Source organism: Crinia signifera, chromosome 3 (assembly GCF_055691185.1).
Source record: "Crinia signifera chromosome 3, ASM5569118v1, whole genome shotgun sequence".
Classification (NCBI taxonomy): Eukaryota; Metazoa; Chordata; class Amphibia; order Anura; family Myobatrachidae; genus Crinia; species Crinia signifera.
Window position 1 is genome coordinate 212,034,439 of NC_139219.1, and position 19,413 is coordinate 212,053,851.

General features: G+C 41.4%; 1 protein-coding gene across 2 annotated transcripts in view; it reads left to right on the plus strand.

Moving 5' to 3' along the window:
* Positions 1-19,413, plus strand: part of CSMD1 (CUB and Sushi multiple domains 1) — a 1,658,539-nt gene that overhangs the window by 1,362,225 nt on the left and 276,901 nt on the right. For both annotated transcript variants that reach the window (XM_083177358.1, XM_083177357.1), the window contains exon 34: positions 14,268-14,471. In XM_083177358.1, the coding sequence (XP_083033484.1) occupies positions 14,268-14,471 (204 nt within the window). The remainder of the gene's footprint in view (positions 1-14,267; positions 14,472-19,413) is intronic.

Sequence of the window (19,413 nt, forward strand, 5' to 3'; positions counted from 1 at the left end):
TCCCCCATAACCTTCCCTCCCACAGGCTTACCATAACCTCTACCCTAACAGTCCCTCTGGCAGCCTTACCATAATATATCCCCTAACCTTAGGGTAACTGCAGCCCTGGCATCACCAATCCACATATGAAGGGTGACATGGTTAATCGGTTCAGCTGCCTGTCTGGGAGTGGAAGAACACACTAGGGATACAGCAGTAAGCTTAGGAGCTTCTGCACCAATATCAGATAGACAAATTATAAATTTCAAATCATTGCTCTATCTATATATTTATTTATTTATCTATCTATCTATGGGATGGAGCACTAAAATTTATCTTGCCTCTGGGTGACTGGGATGAACTTACACCACTGTTCAGGAAATACTGTATAAGTATTTGATTCCAAGTTGTGCAACATCTCAGTAAATCTTTCCACACAGGATGCTACCAGCCTTATCACCCTTTTCATTAACCAAATCAGCTTCTGTAAGCTCCTTCTAATTGGCCTTCTACTTGAACTGGTATCTACTGTGAAATCAATTATGAATTCTGCTGCCTGGCTCATCCAACCATTTCATTTCTCATATGCTTTGCTCTGTCAATTTTTACATTAGCTCACATTATACTCCGGAAAATTGTGGATCCTAGTTCACATTATATATGGCTGTACTGCATATATATTTGAATTTGGTCATAAATACTCTTACAGTGACCTTCTCCTTTCTAAATAAAAATAAAAATGTATGCAGTTTTGAGAACTTAAATGAGGGAGGAATTGAGTAGGGTATGAGATTCAGAAAGTGAGAGATTCTGTGAGTTCTCCTGTTTTTTATTTTATTTAAAAAGCCACAATCATTTACAGTACATGGCAAAATCAACCTGGTTTTGAAGTATAAATGAATGGGGCTTTAAAAAAAAAAAAAAAACAGAACTCTCACGAATTTACTCACTGTCTGATTTTCATAACCCATTATATTCCTCCCCATGATATGGGTCAATTTTAGTGTTCCAATTATTACTTGTTTCCTAGCACGGCGCCCATCGCATACCATACTTAGTGGTGTGCGATGCGATATTCGTGTTAAATTAACAGGAGTGCTTGTACAATGAAATATCGCATAGCATTGCATGCCAGCAAATGGCATGCGATCCGATTTTTAATTGTACAAGCACCCTGATGGGTGCTTACAATGTTAAATGCACCCCTATTGTCAATGCCACCCCCACTATCAACGACAACCCGTGGCGTGGCGAGCAGCGGCAGTACGCATCCTCCGACCTTTTCATACCCCCACTATCCATGTCGGCGTGGAGTTGATTTTAGATAGTGTGGCAAGCACAGCGCGCCCCGTGAGGGGATGCAGAATACGAGCCCGAAAGCGTGGCGAGCGGACGCGGAATACATGTAAAGTAATCCGTGTCCCCTCGTGGGGCTCGCTGCGCTCGCCAAGTTTTGGGCTCAGTGATTCGCTGCGCTTGCCACACCATCTAAAATCCACTCCACGCCGACGTGGATAGTGGGGGTATGAAAAGGTCGGAGGACGCATACCCCCACCCCTCGCGGGCTCGCTGTGCTCCCCACGCTTCGGGTTGGTGTTGATAGTGGGGGGTGGCATTGCCAATGGGGGTGCATTTAACATTGAAAGCACCCATCAGGGTGCTTGTACAATTAAAAATCGAATCGCATTGCATGCATCGCATCGCATGCCGCTATATTGCATGCGATGCGATTGTATAAGATGTACTACGATCAAAATATTGGGCGCCGTGCTAGGAAACAAGTACCGATGGAGCTAAAGAGATTCCAATTTACATATCTTAACACTTTCAAAGTCATAGATATTCTAATAATATTTTTAAGCTAACACTTTCACTTTGGTTGGTCTTAACTGCCCCATATGGAACTCAACTCAGTACTTGTGGGCAAATAACTTTCCCTGGAAGAGTTTATGTTTGTTTGTCATCTGGATGTTACAGAGACACTATCATATGGATATACAGTAACGTTATTGTACTTACAATACACTTTTAATAGATATATTCAGAATGCATGCATATACATATTTATAGGGTTAAGGATTATAATACAAGCAATATATGGATATGTATTGGCTACTGCATACAGTGGGGCAAATGTATTAAGCCTGGCGAAGAGATAAACTGGAGATAAAGTGGAAGGAGATAATGCACCAGCCAATCAGCTGTGTTTGAAATATGACAGTTGGGAGTTGATTGGCTGGTTCATTATCTCCTTCCACTTTATCTCCAGTTTATCTCTTCACCAGGCTTAATACATCTGCCCCAGTGTACCTTTTGTTCTCAAAACTGACCTTAAGGGGCAGATTTATTAAGCCTGGTGAAGTCATAAAGTGAAAGGTGATAATGTATCAGCCAGTCATGTCCTAATTGCCATTTATCAAACTCAGACTGTAAAATGACAGTTAGGAGATGATTTGGCTGGTGCATTATCACCAGTCACTTTATCACTTTACCAAGCTTAATAAATCTGCCCTTATATCTCTAGTAATACTACTAAACAATATATATTACAGTATTTGACTTGCAGGATTTAGATCATTCTAAGAAAACATAGGGAGAAACCGATGCCACACTTTACATTTGACCACATCAGTGCATTCTACCGATTTCCCTAATGTAGTGCTTGTTTTGACTCACCTCTGGATTGTACACGCCAATATATCTCAAGAAGCTTCTGCTATAAAACAAAAATCAATAATTATGACAGAAATGTTGTATTTGTAGTTCATTAACTTATGGCTTTTACTGTAGTTTTAATAGGTCATTGGATGTTCTTTTGTTCCAAATCAATATACTATTACATCTATCATGGTTCTTGAGAATCTTTCCCAAGGAGGAGGAATTTGGGTTTTAATAATAATGTCAGCACTTCTATACTTTTGGGCTATAACGGACTTCTACTTGATGTGAAGCTGAACAGACATTCAGAGAGATATTGCTACCATTCCTGCGCCACAGGGAGCAGGGCAAATACAATAAAGCTCATGCTGTCTTGGCCATACTACTAGACCTTTTTGTACTACTGTAGGTTCCCTAGTACAAAGTACTTTGCCTGTAGGGGGCCAACTCTCCAAGCTGCAATGAGACCTGATCTGGTCATTTATCAGTGAGGTCAGTCTGGCAAAACAGACAGTATTGGGAAGCTTCACTTTGATTCACTGCCAGACTTTCCCTGTATGAAACCTAGGCTTAGATAATAAGACATTTAAGGATTTGGATTTGTATGCTTATGTATGCATGCTCTGGAGCTGAGCACAAACAACTACTGGTGATTCACTCTCAATTCTGTCAAATCTCCAACTGTGGCTGAAGGGTCTTAAAGGAGCATTTGCGTATAGTGAATATTTATTGAGGGAACCTGCAAAATTATGTGTAGGCATAAATTCACCTATTAACTGATATATATGTATATATATATATATATATATATATATATATATATATATATATATAACTTTTAACAAAAATATGGCGATGAAAGGGAATTCATATAACAGTTACTAAAATAAGTTAATTAATTCAGATGGATTGCTCACATCTTCCCAACCTCAAACGTGGGTGTAATTATGTCCAACATGCATTCAACTCTGCATCTGTCCCTTAGTAGGAGTTATGGAGTAATTATGTTTCTACGATGTGAATGGAGGAATAATAATGTCAGTCCCTCTATTGGTTGCCCGTATATTACCGCATTCAATATAAAATACTTCTACTTACATACAAAGCCATTACTCTGACTACACCGACTTATATCTCTTTGCTTATCTCAAAATATTTCCCCACCCGACCTCTCCGCTCTGCAAAAGATCTGCGTCTCTAATCCTCACTCATTACTCACTCCCATTTACACTTGCAGGATTTTTTTGGGCAGTGCCAACCTAATGGAATGCCCTTCCATGCACATTAAGACTCTCCTCTAGCCTCCAAACTTTCAAGCGTTCCCTGAAAACTCACCTCTTCAGGCAAGGTTATCATATTCAGGAACCCCCACACAATTTACAATAGCATTTATATCTAATTTCATCCCATCAGGACTGTTGTAATCTGATGGGACTGCCATGCTATGGAATTCTATCTTTATGTTTCCCTCCTATTATTCCTATAGATTATAAACTTTTGAGCAGGGCCCTCCTACTTCTATGTCGATATGTTTCTACCAAGTTTGTTTAATCATTGTTGTTTCCAATTATAAAGCGCAATGGAATATGATGCGCTATATAAAAAACTGTAAATAAATAAATATAAGATACGGAGGTATTCAATCCCAAATCCGACTGTAGGAACATTCCAGACAGTCAGATTCATTTTTATCCCGTTCCAACTGTAACTCGAGTCGATATTTAATGTTCCAACTGTCAATTGTTGGAATGGCTGCATTTTTTCGGAAACAGTTGCTAAATTGTTGGAATCAGATGCAAATTAGCAGCCATTGCCGACAATTCAGATTCCACTTTACAAAAATCTGCCTTAAATGCTGTTGGAAATAGCAGCACTGAATAGATGAGTGCTGCTATATATGTGTCCTAAAACATCTAGCTTCAATATGCGAAGTAGCATAAGATGCCCAGTACAAGTTAGCTGGTCTTGTGCAACTCTGCATTAGGTGTATTTTTTGCATACAATGCATATTCTTCACAACCTGATGCACCTAGGACTCACCAGAAGTTTGTGCTGATAAATGTAATATACAACACTTGTATATTGGTGTGTCACTGAGCCTGTATACTGTATAAAGAAAAAAGCTTTTGGCATGGGAAAATAGTCACTACACAGTAGTACTTCATATGCAAATTAAGAGACTTAGCTGCTAACAGATATAGTGGTGTTGCATATCAAATTAATCAGTAGTCTCCTGGTGCGTTCTAGTCACAAGATGTATTTATGGCATAAAACATGCAAAAAAGACATCCAATGCTAGCAGAGTCTCACGGGACTTGAAGCACCAAGATGGTCTGTTTGGTGCTACTTGAACAATGATGGATGAGGACATATCTGTAAGCCATAGTACATGGTGTGGTGACAACAACCACTACAAGTGATGGTCACATCTTTCAGGCACACATGCTTTTGCCATCTTTGACTTCATGAATCAACCCTTAATGATGCACATGTTTTTATGAGATATTGATTCCAAATATTTTATCTCTTAAGGAGTTTTTCTCTCAAAATGTATTAAATTAATTGAACATTTTGACCCCTCATTCTGTCCTTCATTGCACTGTACACAGCCCAATCTTTCCTTTATTAAACTGTACAGAGCAGCATGCAATATTGGCCGATTGGCTGTCCAACATATAGATTGGGAGTACACACTGAATGATCCAGACAATATATTGTTCTGATTCAGCTGAAAATTACATATTGGACAGAAAGGTAAACAGACTTGATTGCAGCTTCCATTTATCGATAGACTGCGCATGCATACGTAGCATGGTGTGCATTTGCAAGGACAAACTACGTAAAAAATCAGCAATACTCTACTTGCAAGCCATTCACAGGTTCTTTGACAGGAATCCACGGTTTATGGGTGTTACCTGACCATTTTATGGGAGTGTCAGGGAAAAGCAGGTATGCACAAGCGTGTTATGTCGGCTTCAACTTTGACTATCCTGTTTCAATTGCAGAGTTGTGGAAGGGTCAGAGCTCATGTCTTCCGGTGGGGGCTGGGGATGTCACATACACGTGGAGCTCCATTCTCTCATCCACGCAGATCCCCATCCTCAGCCCCCAGAGAAGCGTGGTGGAGGTGGAGGGGGTGGCAGTAGACAGAAGGAGGGGGCTAGTGGAGGGGGAGGAGGTTGGATGATAGAATGTCCTGGCATAGGACATGGCTACACCCCCCAATGGAGACCACAAGGTATCCAGGTATCCCCCGGCTGGAAGGAAGGACCCCTGGCCATGACACCAAGCAGTGATTGCAGAGACAGCAATGTTGGCCATGGTGTGCTGAAGGGGAGATTGCTCGTTTGAGCCCTTTCCCTGCTGCCCTGGAAGTTGCAAAGTCAAGATGGCGTCGATGATGGTTGCCTAGGATCTGTGCCACCCAGCCAAATATGAACCCCTTTTCTCCTCTGTAGTGTTCCATATCTGTACTGACTGTTTCAATTACCAAGTGGCACTGCTGAATGGCTGCCTAGGTGCTGCGCAGCTCATTAGATATATGTTCCCCATGTCCATGTCCCTCATCAGTAACGTCTAGTGCATATCTGTACGTTTCCTATATCTGTACTGTATTTATTTGTCTACCTATCTGGCTGGTGCAATCACCAAAGGGCCCTGATGAATGGCTGCCTGGGTGCTGCCCAGCTCAGTTTAATATATGTTCCCCATGTCTGTGTCCCTCATCAGGATATGTCTAGTGTATATATGTACATGTAATATATATCTGTACTGTCACTGTTTACTTGTTCCTACCCTGGCTGTTGCACAGCAATCCAAATCTAATTCCTAGTATATGCAAGTATACCTGGCCAATAAAGCTGATTCTGATGCACACATGCACAGAATCATTAGGTGGTGAGTTGCTAATGAATTTGCATATGGATGCCAATTGGCAAGATTTGTACAAGCCAATCACAAACTTGCACACGGCAGGATTTCACTCTGTCTAGGTGTTGGCTAAATCACTTATCACAGATCAGTGAATAAGTCCAGAAATTGCTATAGTGTCTACCCAGCCTAAGAGTAGAGGTGTGTTTAGATGGTGATATACACTTATAATGTAACCAGTGCAGCTGTGGATGTTGAAATTGGTGAATCAGCACTAAAAATGATAATAGTAATAGGCACACAACAATATGGTACACAAGAAACATCGCCCACCAATCAAAGGAGAAAGCTCATCCAAAAACGAATCCATTCTGCACAGAATTTAAAACATAGGGGGATTTTAAATGCAGTAAAAAAATCTTTTCCCCTTTTTATCGGAGTTTATTGAGATTCATTAACTAATCCGCTAGTAAGGGTAATAGGAATTATGGGAGCTTTTGTTTATATACTTCTTAATGCAATTGTAACCCATCTTTTACATTTGGATCAATATAGACTAGACATGTCACAATGATGAGTGAAGGTGAACATCATATGTGCCCACAAAGTTATAGTGTATGTGGCTAGCATGCGAAGTTGTAAATGGCAAAGGTTTTCTTAAGCTACTGTATGAGAACTACTACATCACCATTTCTCAATGCTAATAAAGGCTCTTTAAACTTTTCCTTAAGATTGTTATACTCTATAAATATTTAATACAGATGCAAGTTATTATAGATTTTTGTTATCTATTAAAATAGAGGCTTGTTTTAAGCTCCAGGAATTGGCTTGCTGTTGTTGTGAACAGTGTACGTTTGCTGAATAAACACACTAATCTGACCTGCAAAGTCAATCCCTTTATTTATCACTCTATATTTCTGGTTGACCTTCTTCTATGTGCACTTTCCACTGGGCTGATTTCAATTTAGTTTCACAGCAGTGTGAAACAATTTACTAAAGGATGGAAAATAATTACAAGAGCAAACACGATTCTTATTTAACAATAGTTCAAGCTTATAGTTATTGATCACTTTGCCCAAAAAGGGACAAAATAAATCTTATGATCAGAACTCTTTCATCGTTATCAGTACACAGGTAGTTCCAAAAAGCAATGATAATTAATATTATTAGAATTTTTTTTCTTTCACAATTAAATAATTCAAGCGTAGATGCAAAGGAGGAATGGTGGGTGTTTCATTATAATAGCAACATTTGCAGTGTAAAACTGGAGAAAAACAATGTTTCAGTATAAAGTGGAATAAAAAAATCTGCAAGATGTCATTATAGCAAAGCATCTAGGGCTGGATCGCTGCTGTGCGAAATTGCAGAGCCTTGCGATCAGATAGCCACCCAGAAAGAGTGAAATCCTGCCCCATGCAAGTCTGCAAATGACTTGCTAATGGATCACTGAGCTGCAAATCAATTTGCAACTCACTCGCCATCTAATGATTTTTCCCAGCCTGTGCAATATTGCGTAACTCTGACACTTTCACAAGTCTGTGACATATACAGGCTGATTGAGGCTAGAGGTGATGTCACATGCCCTCTCTGAAATCACCTGGGCACTCATGTATTTTTTCTGATACTCCCAGCAAAGGGACGGTTACCACTTACAAATGGTGACTTTCTGTCAATAAAACCTCAGGGTGACTGAGAATAGATTCATTGATTCATTGATCCAGGCGCATGCGCAGTTAAATAATAATCGATGGGCTATCGAATTTAAACAACAGCGATCAGGTCTGAACAACCCCCCGATGGTATTCAGAAAGTCAAATGTCATTATTCTACAAAGTATGAACATATCAGACAAAAATTGTAGATATAATGGCGTGTAACACAATCTTTATGTACCATAAGCCAATTTCACACTGTGCATAGTGGTGCAAGGTAACCTGTAGTGCAAACTCATCCCCAGTTCTTTCCTCTATCCTAGCTAACTGGTGGTGCAAGGTGAACTGTAGTGCAAACTCATTCCCAGTTCTTTCCTCTATCCTAGCTAACTGGTGGTGCAAGGTGAACTGTAGTGCAAACTCCCTTGGTACAGTTCAAAATTCATATAAGGGAGCCACACCAACTGCCAGTAACATAGTAGTTGAGTTTGAAAGTAGAAGTACGTCCGTCAAGTTCAACCATTTATACCGCTCTCACTAAAGTCTATGGTCTAGCTGTGATATTCCCTATTGCCAAATATGCATCGTAGATGCATCACTAATTAGACAAAAACACAATGCACTGCTAATGATCCGGATCTGGACTTGCTGGAGGGGCCAGGCGGATGCCTGCACTGAATCAGCAGCTAAAGAGGTCATTATCCTCCTTTGTAATACATACTGATGGAATCAAGTGGCACCATGTGCAATTGCTGCACTTATGGCACAATAATGTTTTTGCGAACCCAGTGTGGACACAGATAACATGATATGTATGGTCATAAGACAGGTGTGGTCACAAACCTTTACTGCACTTGAACTGTGTTTAAGAGCCACTTTTCTGCCCATTCAGGTATACAGTAGATGTACATAGCAGAATCATGCAAATATACATAAATGCCTATGCACCTACCAATCAGGGAGAACACACTGCGAAAACATGACATAGTATTCACTTGGAATCAGGCCCAGTGTGTTTTCTTTTAAGCCAAAAAGAAACTTTTATATTTTATTTTGAGTGGAGATGAGCAATCACTTTTATATCTCTATTGCTGTGCAGTTGATTGAAACAAAATTGCAGTACAGACTGCAATCTTAGGTCCCAACGGAAATTTTTTAACACAGGAGTTTGGAAGACACAAAAAGAAGTGTTTATTCTTAACCTGAACTTCTGCCATTAAGCACACCAGGCGAATATTCCTGTTACAAAGCACAAAAAAAAGCAAGGAAAAGAGAAAAGCAGTAAGCACTGGATTTGCAAGAGCTGAACCGGCCCTAAGCTTTTCATTCTTGCACTGCATAAGCTTGTGGAACCAATTGCACTGTATTTTATTAAGTGGTAATGATCAATGTTAGGAGTTGATAAAAAAAGATCTCTCAAGGCTTAGTCCATTTAGCTTTTTCCACTGTTTGATTATTGCAGAAAAATCAAATTGAATTAATCTATTTATCAGCCGTCTGACACCTGTACAGAAGCTTTCTACTTCAATAGCATCACAAATCAATTTCTTTCCTCACGCTTTGCACCAGCTTTTATTTACTATGTATAAAAGTCATGCAATGTACAGGAGACTGACTATATAGAAAAGAGGTTGAAACATTCCAGCACAGTTGCCTACTATGCATGTCCCAGTCCAGACATTCTTTAGAGGGGTTTTTCTACCATCTAAATCTATTCTGGCATAGTCTTTCTATAATGGATACAATGCACACACTGCACCCATTTTTAATGCTCACTTTTTCAGGGTCCTGCATCGGCTCTGCATTTGTGGCAAAAAATACAACCAAAATGGCTGCAGCAGATGCGCAGTAGTGAAATTAGTCTCTGCAACATGGCAGGGCCATGCTTCTGGAGATTTGCTGACAAGCAGCAGACTCTGACACAATGCTACTTATCTGAAGAGAGGAAGGAGCCCACCCAGAGTTTACAGACGGGCTCTCTACTCTGTTAAAACACCCCTGTACTCTCGGTTCCATTGTGTCTGACTCATTTAACTCCAATATTCATATGGATAAACATAACTGTTCTCTGTATATTTATTTTGGTAACTACATATTTGCCAATGTTTTTTTTTTTTTTGGGGGGGGGGGGGGTGTATATTTTCAAACGTTGAAAGACCTGCTACAGCAAAACAAAAAATAATAAATATTATTTACTAAGTAACATTATTGAAATGGTTTTTTTTATGCTTTTTAGTAACTATCTAAGCAGTGTCTAACATGCCTACTCAAATTTGTCGCTGTAAACAAAGGCAGTTAGCAGTTTGACAGAGAGTTTTTATTATATGAGTAAACAACTGTGAAAGCATCAACCAACTGATGTGATCAAGTTGTTACATGGCTAAACATGGCTAACTGGACCCCCAACAGCTTCTGAGGAAACTGCATTCCCATCCAGTCCATTCCATGCAGCCACACATCTGCCACACACTGCTCATGTAAGCCTGAGCCATCATCCCCTCAGACACCACTGTTGGCATTTACCACCTGTGGCTCTCCTCCTAATTGCTGTCACAGACAGTGGCCCTTATTCTGGTTGGTGCGGTCGAGCCGCATATGCGGCTCCGACCGCACCAGACGAATCCCCGCCCACGCTACGGATCGCCACGGCCGTCCGTACACGGACGGCTGGCGATCCGCACGAAAATGGTGGAGGCGTACGCCTCCACCATGGTGGGAGCTGCCCCCTGCATTCGATGGTCGACGACCATCGAAGGCAGGGCCGCACGCCGCGGCAGCTCCCGCAAGCTGAGACCACACGGACGATTGTCCGTGTGGTAGCTTGTATGGGGGCTGAAAGCTGACATCCGGCGACGTCAGCTTTCCGCCCCCATGAGTGGCGTCATGCCCTCATTACCATGCGTACGCCCCGCGTTTGCATGGGAACGCCCATGAAACGCGGGGCGTATACATAGGGAAATGAGGGACTGAAGCCCCTCACGCCCCTATACGCCCCCTTTGCGGCGTCTAATTTTTTTAAACGGAGATTTCCCCTGCACATGCGCAGAGTGACCTCTGCGCATGTGCAGAGAGAAAACATCGGCGGTACGGCCGCATGCGGGCCGTACCGCTTCAATCTGAATAAGGGCCAGTATGAGGTCTTTCTTCTAGGCTTGTGCTCCTGGCATCTCAGTTAATAATTGACTTTATTACGGAAGCGATGCTGTAACACACGCTGTATCCAACCCGCATTATATCCTACCCACACTTTTGCCAACTCCCACTGAAATCCACAATTTATCCAACTGGCACTGTAACTTTTACTGTATATGACACATACTGTATCCAACCCGCATTGTATCCTGCACTGTAGTGAACCCACAATGTATCCTGTGCTATAGCCGATCATTTCTTTAACTTACACTGTATCCATCTTGCACTGTATCTAGCCTGCACCGTTTCTGACCCACACATTAATGCACACTGTTTCTGACCTTTAGTCCACGCTTTATTTGTAAGCTGCATTGTATTTGTCCTTCATTGTATTCAAACCACGTTATGGGTCAAAAGTATGACATTGGCCCTTATTCTGATCGGTGCGGCCCGATCAGAATATGCGGCCGCAACCGTGCAGGCGAATCCCCGCCTTCCATACAGATCGCCACCTGCCGTCCGTATGCGGATATGTGGCGATCCGCATGAAATTGTACGGGGATACGCCTCCTCCATGGTGGGAGCAGCCCCTGCATTCGATGGTCGCCGAACATCGAATGCAGGGCCGCACGCTCCACCAGTTCCCGCAACACAAGACCACACGGTCACTTGTCCGTGTGAAAACATGTATGGGGGCGGGCAGCTGACATCCGGCGATGTCAGATGCCCGCCCCGTACCCACGCGTCACGGCCTCATTACCATGCATACGCCCCGCGTTTGCATGGGAACGCCCATGAAACGGGGGGCGTATGCATAGGGTAATGAGGCTAAGTAGCCCCTCACGCCCCTCTACGCCCCCTGTGCGGCGTGTCAAGAATCCGTGCGGTGAAATCGCCTGCACATGCGCAGAGTGACCTCTGCACATGCGCAGACGATCAACATCGGCGGTCCGTCCGCATGCGGGAATTTCCGCACCGATCAGAATAAGGGCCAAAGTGAGCAAGTGGAGAATTTGGGATATTTGATCATTATAACCAATTAGCACAGAACATCTAATATTTGAATAGTATAAAATTATACAGAGCAGCTGCCATGAGTAACTTTTCCACTGGCTCATTTTTACTCACTTACCACTGCTTATTAAATCTGCCCCTATGTGTCCTACACTGTAGCCCACTCAAAATGTAATTGTGTGTTTCAAAATATTTTACACCGTCACCGTACCCTGCTATGTATCGCCACTGTATCCCACAGGTACAGACCACTATTTTGATGGCTGCTTTTACACTTTCTGTCTGATGATGGCTGGAGCACTACTTGCTGCTACACATTGATCTTTGCACCCCTTCCCCCAGTGGGGAACAGACTGCCTCAATATGAAGGCTGATTGAAGAGGGCTTTACATGGACACACAGTGCCAGCCATCAGCAGGGCCGTAACTAGGTGTGTGCTAGCGGTGCCTTTCCCACAGCTCATTTGCACTGTGGGCACACCACTGAATCACACCTAGTCTGCAGAGCAGGGAGACACAGGACAGGTGCTCTCCCCTCTCTGCCTTCTGCTGCTGCCCGGCTGCTGTGAGGAGAGAGAGAGCTGCACCAGAGAGCAGGGGAATGATGCTAGCTAAGAACAATCAGCAGTGGGTAGACAGGAGATTTAAAAAAAATCCCATTGATTCAATGGAAAGCCACTAAATGGCCAAGAGAACTGTCTGGTCTGGCTCTCAGCCAATCAGCAGTTTCCTATTGAGCTCAATAGGACTTTTCCTGCCTGAAACTTCCTGTTCCCACCCGGCGCCACTCATCTGTGCTGGCCTCTCTCCATGAAGTAGCTGACTTGCAAGATAGCACCACACGATATCCCATACCCTGTGTGTAGCTGCAGTGGAATGAGGACACTGTGTGGAGAATTGTGAATAACGGACACTACTTTGTGGTGTGGTGTAATGTGAATTGGTACTAATATGTGGCCAAGCTCCTTTACATGAAGCCACAATCCTAAATCTCTGATGCATTCCTTTGGTGTGCACTGTCCATATTTTGAATATGGTGCACCAATTCCATTTCTGGCACAGGACACCAAAATGTCTAGTTAAGGCACTTATCATCAGTGCCTAGGCCTCCCCCAGAATTGAGGTTTAGATTAGGCACTGAGAATAGGCATGTGTTGGGTATATGTGATCGGTACTTATGTAGTATCTGGGCTGCCGATTTTGTGATTGTATGCCTTACCTTAAGGCATACAATCAGATGCGATGCGATTCGATGCGATTTTGCATAGGATTCAATTTTAAGAAGGTCCTGTTCATTTCCCCACTATCCAAGTGGGCATAGAGTTGATTTTATATAGCGTGGCGAGCGCAGCGAGCCACCGAGCCCGAAGCGTGGCGAGGGGACGCATATTTCTTAAAAAATATTCTGTGTCCCCTCGCGGGGCTCACTACGCTCGCCGCGCTTCGGGCTCGGTGGCTCGCTACGCTCGCCACAGGTTTATATCCAACTCCATGCCCACTTGGATAGTGGGGAAAGGAAAAGGACCCCTTTTTCCCATTGAATTCTATGATAAAATGGACTCAGACCATTTTAACATTGAATCCTATGGAAAAATCTTGACCATCGCATCGCATACGATTTGGTCGCATGCGATGCGATCCGATTTCTAAATCGGACGCCCAGATACTACATAAGTACCATGTGATCTAATGTAGGGGACATCTGCTGCTTACAATTTCTGGTCCAGTGTTTTCCTTTATACTGTAGTTAATGGAAGAGGAGGTTATTTCTGATTGTGTCTGCACATACTGTATGCATCTTCACTGATTTATAATTAATGTAGGATCATTACTTTTTTGTAAATGGTGGATTTGCTCTTGTATTTTCATTATGTCATATAACTTTACATAACATTTATCTGTGATAAGTGTTTTTTTCCTACAGTACTGTATATAATATTTTTATTTTTTTGTTTTTATGTAGCTGTTCCACGTACAAGTGATACACAATGTAGCTCTGTTCCTGAACCCAGATACGGCAGAAGAATTGGCTCTGAATTCTCAGCAGGTTCTGTCATCCGATTTGAATGCAACCCTGGCTACTTACTTCAAGGCTCTAAAGCTATTCATTGTCAGAGGGTACCAAATGCTTTAGCACAATGGAATGATACTGTGCCCAGTTGTATAGGTACAGTATATTAATTTCTTATACGACTTTTTATAATTGATATCCTAAAATGTATTAGTTTAACTTTGTCCAGTCTGTAATTAGTTTTACATTGTATTCACTGTAGCAAAATAAGAAGCATTGACTATTACAACTGAATAAATCTGCTTAAATAATATTATATAGTACAAACGATTATGCGGTCTCCCCGTTTTGCTAAAAAAAAAATGATAAGCACTAAATTAGATACTGACTATATAAATTTTCAGATATTGTACAAATCAATTCAAAGTGCTCTAGACTGCAAGCCTTTATTCAGATAACATATCCAAGCAGCTTCAGAAAAGAATGTCAATGTTTTCTTTTCATGATGAAATCACCTTTGCAAATGACTGTCTTATCTAGAGTGCTCAGTGGGCACATATTAATAAAAGAAGATGAGTCCTCTATTGATTTTATTATTAGTGGGTCTAAAATACTAGCAATGGACAAGAGGCCTCAAGAAAGAAGCTTGGACTCAAAAACTTTATGGCATCTATATTCAAAGCTTTTTCACCGTGGGCATAAATTATTATTTGAGATTTATAACAAAACGTTTTATAAGTGCTAGATACTGAAGCATACATATCTCTAGTGCTTCAGTATAATTATACAATATATAAAACTTAAAGGGAACAGTATTGTATTACAAATAAACACATTAATAAAAATGATAGGGGAAATAAACCTCTGTACAGCCCTACTAGTTTGGCACATCTGTCCTCATACACCCATTTGTTGTAGAAGGATCCCAATATTAAATTGTGCATAGAAACCTTTCTCCTGCCCTTTTTAAGTTATGTAGAAAGGTTTATCCATGTTCAAACCAGTTTGTCTTTGGCTTAGCTAAGTTCATACACAATCTAGTTAATTTGTGCATAAACAGGTTACGAATAGCAGATGAATTTCACAAAAATGTACTATTCTATTAAATGTACTATATTATGAGTAAAAAGGTTAAAATGTGATTAACTCTATACTGAGAACACAGTAATCAGCACAATTTGTATTAACAAAGTCTTCACAATATGTTTCATACAAATGACAAATCTGAAATGCAAATCAAAACATGAAAAAAAATCTTTGAACATCAAAATGAAATCAGCATACACTACAACAAAGAACTCAAAAACATTCAAAATGCTTGAACCAGTGAAATTTGATAACTTTTTGAATCAAGTAAATATTTTCAAGCAATATGTTGCATTTTCAATATTTGACAATTTAATATATTCCTACTGAATATATTATACTTCTTTGATTATATTATACTATATATGTCTCCTCCTGTGCAACTCCAAGCGGGCGTCTCTCAGTCTCACTGCCGCTTCCGGGTCCTGACGCGGCTTTCCCCGGCATGCTGGCGTCATCCCCACCGTCACTCTCAGGCTGAGGCGTCTCCATGGCGACCCCGGACGTCGGGGTTCCCAGTCGGCTGATTGACAGAGGGAACTGCTGCGCAAAGCGCTAGGTTCCGTTCTGTCTTTCACCTCACTTCCAGGTCTAAGGGCATGTACCGCTCAGCCCGGATGATATGGGGTGTTAGTAGTTAGCCGGGTGCAGGATGCCAAGTGCCAAATGTACCCGTAGAAGGGCATCAAGAAACCGAAACACGACAGCCCCCTTGTGTTCCGGTTTCTTGATGCCCTTCTAGGATTTGAAAGCACTTCATAACAAATAACAAATCTACTATAAAAATATATATAATAAAAAAACATGTATCTTACATGTATCTTTAAATGGTGTATCATATGAGTCTTTTTCACATTGAGTGGCTATCTATGAAATACACTTGTGCACATTCTGTCATTGTCATCAGGGACCAAGAGGCTAGATGAGGGTAGATTTGAAGGTCTGTATAACATGATGGATAAAACACTTAGTCAAGTTGGAACTGGAGGGTACCCCTTCAGTGTGACCAGACCACATCCTATCAATTAACTCCATCACAGCAATACATTAACGTAGAGTTCATTGGACCCTACATTGCCCATATTGTCTGGCACATATGTTTCAAATTATATAGCCACTTAGTAGTTATTGTTTGCTAATCACCAGACGATGGGCCCCATTCAGAACTGATTGTACAGCTGCGCATGACGGGTGATTATCAAAACAATGGCATTTATTCTGGTTCACTTGTAAAGGCAAATTCCGTTTCAATTGGACAAAACCATGTGCACTGCAGGGGGAGGGGGCAGATGTAACTTGTGCAGGGAGAGTTAGATTTGGGTGAGTTATTTTGTTTCTGTGCAGAGAAAATACTGGCTGCTTTATTTTTACACTGCCATATAGATCTCACTTCATAGTAAAACCCCACCCAAATGTAATTCTATCTGCACATGTTACATCTGCCCCCCCCCTCCCCCAGCAGTGCACATGGTTTTGATTATTTGAGAAGGAATTTGCCTTTGTGAGTGATCCAGAATAAGGGCCAATGTGTACTGTTTGCAATATGCATGCAGAAGGCTGTTTTGCAATGAAATCCTGCAAATAACTCTACACACACACACTGTTGACAGAAAGTAAGCATCTGAGGGTGGAAATCGGTCGTTTAGTAGGAGTGCTCAGAAAAAGGCATGCGTGCCAGAAAATATGCTGGGAGTGTCTGGGAAAACACTAGGGGTGAAAAGTAATAGGGTGAGAGAAAACAGAAAGTAAGAGATTTGGTAAGAAATCTCCAGTTTTTTAAAAATGGAAATCATTTACACTGCAAAATCAAACAGGTTTTGCAGTGTAAATGATTGCCGCTTTAAAAAAACCTGGAGATTTCTTACAAAATCTCTCACTTTCTGAATCTCTCATCCTATTACTTTTCTCCCTAGGTGTGCTTAAGCATTTTAGGAGATGGTGTGTGATGTCCAGGCTAGATATTCCCTGTAAGTCTCTGGCTATGTGGCGCTTGTGATGACTTGTACCCAGTGTAAAAATCATTAGATGGTGAGCCTGTTATGATGAGTTTTGGACATATTCACACCTGCAAAAAGATGTGTAGCCATTCACATCCATCTGCACATCAATTACATTCATTCACAAGGTGGGCTTTCACTCTAGTGGCCTGTGTCTCAAATGAACACTGGCCTTGTGATATCCGCCTGTGCGATCAGGTCTGAATCGGACCCAATGACTTAAAAAGCACAAGCATACAAAAAAGAACTCTGCACATGGGAGGATCTATATACTAAATCCCCCCATATATTGTCAAATAAAAAGGGATTTCCTCAATAATGCAGTAAGTGTCCTTCTATAAGCAATGCTAGCACAGTTGGGCTGCAATATTATACCTGCACATATTTAGTATATAAATCAAGATGTAAAAATCAAGATGAATAGATGTCTTGAATGAGGAAAAGACTACTGGTATTTTCTGAAAATACAACTTCTTATGCATGAAAGGATGAATGTATGAAAGAACAGATAATTTTTGGGGTACTGGATAAAAAAAAATCAATGATACAGAAGTTGGAATGTGATAAACGCAAACATCATAAAATTTCCTTAGCATACAGATGAGACAACTCTCAGTAGAAAAGATGCTAAATCAACAAAGAGCTTCGATACAAATTCAGTACACAAAAATGACATATTACCAATGTTATTAAAGCTTTTAAATAAACAAATATATATAAAAGACAATGTAAATACCAAATGATTATCAAGATTATCAAGATGTAATTTATATATTAATTAGTTTGAACAAACAAGGTTTTATGATTAGGAAAGAGATTTGGCAGATGGCATACTATGATGAAGTTTAAAACACCAAAATGGTATTTGGGCCGAAATCCTTGCAAAATAGCGATTTTTTTCCAAATAAATTGTGTATTGTGTGAAAATTTAAGTTTGTTTGTACAATTTTTGGTACTTGTGTATTATCACGGCGCCTGAATTTACTACGTATGCAAACGTAGTGAAATCGCTGTTATGGCATGCGATGCATTGCGATTTTGACGCTTATAATGGCATTTAATGTACTATAGCATTAAAAAACATATAACGTCATTTATTAATGCCCCCCCCCCCCCCCAGTATCGACGTGATCCCAAAGCGTGGCGTGCACAGCGGTACGTGTCCGACCGACCTTTTCATACCCCCGCTATCCACATCGGCATGGAGTCGATCTTATATAGTGTGGCGAGCGCAGCGAGCCACCGAGCCCGAAGTGTGGTGAGCGCAGCGAGCCCCCAGAGGGGACGTGTATTATGTTACATGTATTACGCGTGCGCTCGCCACGCTTCGGCTCGGTGGCTCGCTGCGCTTGCCACACTATATAAGATCAACTCCATGCTGACATGGATAGTGGGGGTATGAAAAGGTTGGTCGGACGCGTACCGCCGCCCCATGCGGGGCTCGCTGCGCTTGCCACGCTTCAGGATGAGGTGGATAGTGGGGGGGGGGGGCAAAATAAATTACATTATATGTCATTTTACCATTAAACGGCATTATTCTAGGTTCCATCAGAACCGATATCTCATCACATCGCATGCCATACAATAATGGCATGCGATGTGATGTGATGCGATTTTTTATCGTATCCTATCTTTTTAATGGATTCACTGACACAGAGCAGTGAATACATTACATAAAAAATCGCATCACATCGCATGCAATACAATAAGGCATGCAATGCGATGCGATTTCACTACCCTGAATAGCCCTCTACGCAAATAAAGTAGTGGGCGCCGTGATAATACACAAGTACCCAATTTTTTGCATTTAATAAATTTTTACTATTTTGTCCTAATGTACATAAACAAAATGTATTTTAATGGTTTGGGGAGTGCCTTCGGTACTCTTTACCTAGAACGGCGCCCGCGATCAGAATCGCGGGCGTCGGGGGTAAAAAATCGCGGTAATCGCGGGCATCGCGGGTAAATCGCGGGTACATCAAAATCGGGTACCCGCGATTACCGCGATTTTCCCA